Genomic DNA, 6,625 nt, shown 5'->3' with positions numbered 1-6,625 from the left:
GTCATGATGCTCACCTGTTTTGGTGACTCCAGATTTTCTGTATAACCAGGGACATCACAAGTGGTGGAGGAGAAGACACAACACAGTACACACATCCCCATCTCCCAAAATCTGCTGGTGCCGGTGTTGGCCAGGCCTGGTGGGTCCTTTGATGGAGCAAAGTAGATTGGAAGGAATCTAATAAAGCACCAGAACTATCACGCAACCCAACACAATTGAAACAAACTATTAATCCACGTGTTCCATATGAATTTTCTAAGCGAACAGCATCTTAAAATGCTCAACTAATTGAGCTTTCGTCTAATTCTTTCACGTTCTTGACTGAGTCATGGTTGTGGTTCAGTGGGACATTTTTACAAACACCTTGCTATTTAATAATTAATATAGCTTTAGACTTTAGAGAAAGAGACACCGAGAAGGCATTCAAGTCCACTTTCAATGAACTGGACCTCATGTCTTCAAGGTTCCACTGGGAGGAAGCGTCCAAAAACCAGATGGGCATTGGTATTCTGCCCCACTTTAGGTCTTGAAATTCTAACAACCAAGCGCCAATTTTGAATTGACCAATTTGTTATTAATTAATGTCTGATGGGTCCCCTGTCTTTGTATATAAGTGGGCATCTACCATTTTAGCTTCTCACAAATCACTTCTGCTTCAGAGTCTTATCAAACTTGCTTCAGGAGAGGAAGAGAGAGCCACAGCCTTGATCTGAGCTTTTGTGGTTTCAGAGAAGAAAGTACAAGAAGAAATGGCAGGCGCTGTGAGGACGACGATGATTATAAATGGCAGGAGCTTTACAACAAGGACTCAATCAAGGCGGCCGATTCCCAAGAGAGGAAAGGTGAAGGCTGGGATAGTTATAGGCCTAGCTCATTCTTTTGCTTCGCTCTTCTCTCACACTCACAGCACAAGAGGTGCCGATGAAGATTCTCCAGCTCATTTCTCACACCCCAAACGAACTCATTATTGAGTCTCTTCCTCATCGTATGATTGGAATGGAAGTCTGGTATTCTTTTGGACTCCAAGAAGATGAAGACTTGAGAGATTTAGTACTTGGGTAAGTAGATAGACTGAGTGATGGGGCGGCTTTGATGCTCTTCCAGAAAATTTTGTCCATGTAATTGTTCAGATGTACATTTTGTACCTTTTTTTGCTGCAAGTAAATTGATAATCCTCATTTTATATCATGCTTGCCTCCCCTGTTTATGTTTTGAGATTTCGCATTTGATTTAAGGAAGAAATCCAATCAAGATTAACAGCTCTGCAAAAAAGAATTTGAACGCTTCTGAAAACTTAATCAAATGGGGTTTTCTGATTGATTCTGCCTTCAACAGATACAGAATTTTACATGCTGGATTTCTATTTCCAAATCCGTGATCAATATTGTTAGGCTTGACTGTGAAATCCCTTACTGAATTACGAAAAGGAGAATTGGAATACCTGTTGCTTAGAGGTCAGCAAAATCCTTGCACAAAGTGATAGAAAGAGACATTGCTTATGCTTCTTCTTCTTTTTTCTCCAACAAATGAAATAATAGGGACAATGAGAATAGTTTACATAGAGACCTGGTATGAGTGTGGCAAGCTATAATTTCTATAAAGGGTGGGATATCAGAGAGGAGAGAAATTATAAATCTTCCTACCAATTCTTCCATCAAGTAAAAAAGTGCATCAGCCTATTCGAGAGTTGTCTCTACCAAAAACCAGAGTAGTAGCCCAGTTCACGGCCACATAGAACCTGTTCCTCCAACTGACAACCCGTGTAAGATAAGCTGAACGCCATATAAACCAACTAGTAAATCCTGCAAGTGAGAGGCCCTTCGCATCCTGCCGAATTCCAGAGAAGGATAGATTAGAACAGAGAGATTGAGAGAGTTCATTGTTTAGTCCAAAGTTTATGAGACCTTGGGGCTCTGTTCTTGTACACATGTTCAGATCATCATTTAGTCATACTTTCATTTCAGCCCAATATAATATCACCCATATGTTAGAATAACACTTGAAAAACAGAGTCGAGTTATTTACAATTGACTTGACAACACCGAATATGTTACATTAATTAGGTCTCAATTATGGGCCGTGAGGTTCAATTTGCTCAAGAAATATTAGACTTGAGCATTGGAGTTCTGATCAACATTATGTTTAGAACTTCAGAAATGGCAATTACCCAACTGAAGGAAGAACAGATAATTGGGTTGTGGAGAAAGGAAAAAAAAAACAGAACGATAGATTACCTTAGACTCGCGTAGATCGACCAACGCTTTAAAGCGACCTACAGATGCCATACTACCGAGATGCTTGTAGACAAAAGGGTCACCCAGGGGAATATTTCTTGAACTGTAAGCCTTGCCACCGTTCTCTTTCCCAATACTGTTGATCAACCCTGCCAGAAATTTGCCTTGTCTCTCAGCTACCTGTTTAAATGCACAACTAGTTAATTCAAAGCACAAAGACTTCAAATTTGGAGGAATCAACACCCACTCCAATAACCTAATGAATGTACAGAAATCCCACTGTCATTCCAATTTGTGTAATAAACCCTATATATTGTAAACTACAGTTCTCACCTGAGCCAGAGCAGGAAGTACTGGCCTCCCTGTCTGTTCAAGAAATCCAGCACAATCCCCTAGCGCATATACATCTTCAACAGAAGGTACCCGCAACCATTCATCTACGCCAATTCTGCATTATGACAAGCATAAAGTAATTGAATATATGGTGGGGAGGATAGAAGAGCACGGATTAAAATATCAATCAAGGATTGGAATGGATAGCTAAAATACACACCTTCCACCAGGAGACTTTGCAATACCCATTGATTTCACAAATTGTGAAGGACCTACACCAGTAGACCAGACCAGGAGCCCGTAAGGGACCTCAGATCCATCGTTGAGAACTATCTTTTTATCGTGCACCTCTTTTACAATACCTCTCATCAATTGAACACCATTCTGTTTCAAATTTGAGATTCAGACAGCTATTTAGTCAACAATTGAAATTTGATAAAAAGATAAAAGGGGAAGAACTCTTTAAAATTTTCCTTTGTAGGTGTATGCCTGACTGATATTACCTTAGTTAGGTGTCTTGTGGCGTATTCCCGTAGAGATACATCAAATGATGATAAGATTTCATTTGCCTGTTCAAGCAAAACAACCAGGTATCTGAGGAGTTAGTAACATTATATTTTGCCTCCTAATTTGCATGAACATGAAGGTTGCTGGAAATGGAGTCTAACGTGTACCTCTATAAGAGTAACTTTTACATCATCCTTAACATGAGAGAATCGCTCACGGACATCTCTCATAATAAAATCACTCAATTCACCACTAAACTCCACTCCAGTAGGGCCACCTCCAATAACAACACAATGTAAAAGGCGTTTCCTCTCTTCATCTGGTAAGCCTGTCATCATATAAGAAGTACAGTATTACTAATAATATCGAAGATTTATCTAATATGCTCCCTGCTTACATCGAATAAAAAGAAGGTGAGGTGAAGTAGCCAAACAGAACTGGACTAGACAGATCTTTAAGTGATGCAACATGAAGACTCAAAACTACTTATCCAATAGTTAGACTTAAGACTATCTACAGAGCATTTCCCAATTTGAACAATAGGCATTCAATTCCTGGGGATAACGTATACTCTTAAACATGTCTCACCTGGATTTTCAGCAAGCATCAAGTTCAGAAGAATCTTCCTTCGTATCTCTTGTGCATGACTTACTTCACGAAGGAAGAAAGCGTTTTCCCTCACTCCCTTGATGTTGAAGGTCAGGGGTTCAGCCCCAGTAGCAATCACAAGCTTGTCATATGGGACTTTAAATCGATAAGGCTCCTGAGATTGTCCAACCTTGCCAACCGCCTCACAGAACACCTAAAGTTTTACAATGACAATTGATAATGTCAGTAGTACAACCTCCTCATAAAATTTTTGGTAGTCAATATTACTTTGGCCTACTTGTTCTGTTTCGCATAAATTGGTCACAGACCAACTGCACATATCGAAGGTAAGCAGGACCAAACCAATGATGAAAACAAGTAGTCATCTATGAATTCTGTATGATCACTGTCTTTCATGCATGAATGATGTTTCAATATATGTGAAACAAAACAAAAGAAACAGAATCAAGGGTCTTACTTCGTGTTTTTCCATGTCTATTTCAGTGCAATTAGCAAGGAAGAAATATGAGTTGGGAGATGTCGCTAATGCAGACTGAATCTGAGTGACGGGCTCGGCAACTGATCGAAATTCAAGGGTTCCAACACAAGTTGAAGCAAGCAGAGGAGTGAAAACCATATGATTTCTAGGTGAAATGCAGACTGCATCGTAAATGTTTGTGTCAATTCCTTTAAGAAGCCGACAAGCAGCCCATCCAGTACCCAAAACAACCACCCTCGGCTTCTCATTCGGCCCAGTTGCTTTCATTCCAGGTATCTTTACATCTTCATACTCTAAATCTGAATCCTCTAAAACCCTCTCCGCTGAAGACGAAGGAAATCGATATGCAGGTGTCACTTTTATTCCTCTGCTTGCAACACTGGTTTGATTTATCGTTTCCAGGCCAGAATGCGGTTTCAGAATGTTGCTGGTTGAGAATTTTCTGAGAGAAGTTAAGTAGCAATCCGCAGAGGGTACTCCCTCACCTACAAAACTCGTGTTTCTTAGGTAACTGTTGACGGTTCTTCCAGGATGTTTCAGGCTGCTACTTGCAATCCTTGACAACGCCATGTTAAGAGCCCGAAATATCTCCTTTGGGCCCTTTTTCCTGAAACAACAGTTAGGCGGCGGCAACTGGTTTGCTCTGCCACTCTGCAATTGCAGAAGGAAAGGAATTAGTGAGAAAGTTCATATAGGTCAAACAGTTGTTGATGAACGACAATAAAGTAGGAAATTCCAACATGCTACACATTTCTCGCAGCTTATTCAGAAAGGCAATTTCAAAAAAGAATGTGGTTCTGTTCAAAGTTCAAACACTTGCTTGTCAAACAAGTCCCCTAAATATGACCTTTCCGTATTATTGGGAAAAGGCAAGTAACTTGAAGTCCAGGAAAGGGTGATATGGTAAAATATCATGTGATTACCAAAGCTGGCAAAAGCATAATTTGATTTGGCCATTTTACCCTACCTAAAATTCTAAAACAAATTCAGTGGAGAAGGGTGTTTTGGTCATAAATTGCTTCTAGAAACTCCTGTTCCTGTCTGCTGGACAATGGCATTCTGGATATTTCATTCAAACCTAATTTTGTATTTTTGTACCAGCCGGTGCACTTGATCTACCTACCTTTGTAGTAGGTGTTTTATTACGCTCTCAACCCCTAACTAACCATTGGAAACCAAAAACTAACAGAAACCACACACCAACAGCATGATCGCTAGATTGCTAAAAGCAAAAACAGATCTACGGCATTAAATCAGATCATTCAAAGATCAAAATATGGTTATGAAGAAGAAAGAACAAAAAATATATGATCTTCTCGTACTAAGATTTCATTCATGAAGCGATTCATTTAAATGAGATCTTCGTTCGAATGAAACCAAAGCTTTTAATAGAAAAACACTAGTAATGACAGAGATATCCTTCTGAAGTAGCAAGAACAACGAACTACTTATGACGCTCCAGGAAAACACTACGAACAGAAGATCGATATGAAGATCGATATTCAGGAAGATATGTAAAGATCTGAACCAAATTATAAAATAAATAAATAAAGAAATTCAAAATCTTTGTCTTATATATTAAAACGATTGATATTCTTAGGCAAGTTCGAAAAGTAAAGATGGAAACCAAATAGGTTACCTCGATGGCAGAAGCGTGAGGATTCAATTGTTCGTCAGGTACTAAGTGTTTCAATGCTGCAAAAGAGTCGTTAAATGTCTCACTAAGGAAGAATGAAGAAGGAAGAAGAAGAAGAAGAAGAAAGCTTGGAGCGTTTGAAGCAAGAGGCCAAGCTTGACACCTTAAATAGCAGACTTAGCGTTGGATCTTTCTGGAAGACCAAAATTGTAAAAAAGCTCCATTTCTAAGGAAAGTTCCCACCTTGAGGCATTAACCGCACAACGCTGCTTACAAGCTGTCCTCTGTGAGATCTCGTCTCCCGCCTTCTGGAGAAAATATTGACGAAATCAAAGCAAGATTCCGATCTTAGGGTTCACGTGTTCTACCACTACTTTGGATGGGCCGCCTTTTGGACTTAATTTCATATAGACTTTCTGCTACGCGAAGAACCACTGGGTCCCACTTGTTTGTTTAGTCCTTGGCCTCCCTAGGCCCTCCTCGTGGTCCGTAGTCAAAAGTTTCCAGAGAGAGAGAAAGAAGGACCTTTCAACCTTGTTAAACACGTTCTGGACTATGCGGCAGATATTTTTTCGGTTCAGTGTTTATGCAACTTGACCGTTCATTGCGCATATTTCTCCCAGATTCATGGGCTGTCATTGGTTGAGCAATGGCCGGCCCCACTCGAGTCCACCTACTAGCTTACGTAACGTATAAATATTAATTAAAGATTAGTGACTTAATGTTATTAATTAATGATTATAAGTAATTACCAGGGAGCAACTAGCAAGAGAGGTTGGCACTTGGAAGAGAGCTAGTTGACACGGCCCAAGAAGACAGATCCAAATC

General features: G+C 39.8%; 1 protein-coding gene across 2 annotated transcripts; it reads right to left on the bottom strand.

Annotated features, from left to right (window-relative positions):
* Positions 1–872: 872 nt before the first annotated feature.
* LOC149004562 (internal alternative NAD(P)H-ubiquinone oxidoreductase A1, mitochondrial-like) lies at positions 873–6,068 on the bottom strand. Of its 2 annotated transcripts, XR_016175642.1 has the most exons (10): positions 5,801–6,068; positions 4,141–4,812; positions 3,663–3,876; positions 3,242–3,402; positions 3,071–3,136; positions 2,788–2,951; positions 2,568–2,682; positions 2,235–2,414; positions 1,442–1,827; positions 873–1,262 (listed from the first exon to the last, which is right to left on the bottom strand). XR_016175642.1 is itself a non-coding variant. In XM_089169169.1 (9 exons), exons 2-9 carry the CDS (start codon positions 4,729–4,731, stop codon positions 1,672–1,674), a joined length of 1,647 nt encoding a protein of 548 aa, XP_089025295.1. In that variant the 5' UTR covers positions 4,732–4,812; positions 5,801–6,068; the 3' UTR covers positions 873–1,671. The 2 variants fall into 2 exon arrangements, 1 of the variants encoding a protein (XP_089025295.1); XM_089169169.1 differs by having other exon boundaries at positions 873–1,827.
* Between the last annotated feature and the right edge of the window lie 557 nt (positions 6,069–6,625).

This window comes from Hakea prostrata, chromosome 9 (genome assembly GCF_041222555.1).
Source record: "Hakea prostrata isolate BN-2017 chromosome 9, UWA_Hpros_2, whole genome shotgun sequence".
NCBI classification, from domain to species: Eukaryota; Viridiplantae; Streptophyta; class Magnoliopsida; order Proteales; family Proteaceae; genus Hakea; species Hakea prostrata.
The sequence above is the reverse complement of the archived record's forward strand: the minus strand, read 5'-3'. Positions and strand labels throughout refer to the sequence as shown.

Coding starts and splice junctions, on each gene's coding strand:
- LOC149004562 (XM_089169169.1), bottom strand. CDS start 4,731: ATGGCGTTGTCAAGGATTGCAAGTAGCAGCCTGAAACATCCTGGAAGA. Junction 3,877..4,140: donor TAGACATGGAAAAACACGAA/GTAAGACCCTTG, acceptor GTAAAACTTTAG/GTGTTCTGTGAGGCGGTTGG. Junction 2,683..2,787: donor GCAAAGTCTCCTGGTGGAAG/GTGTGTATTTTA, acceptor GTCATAATGCAG/AATTGGCGTAGATGAATGGT.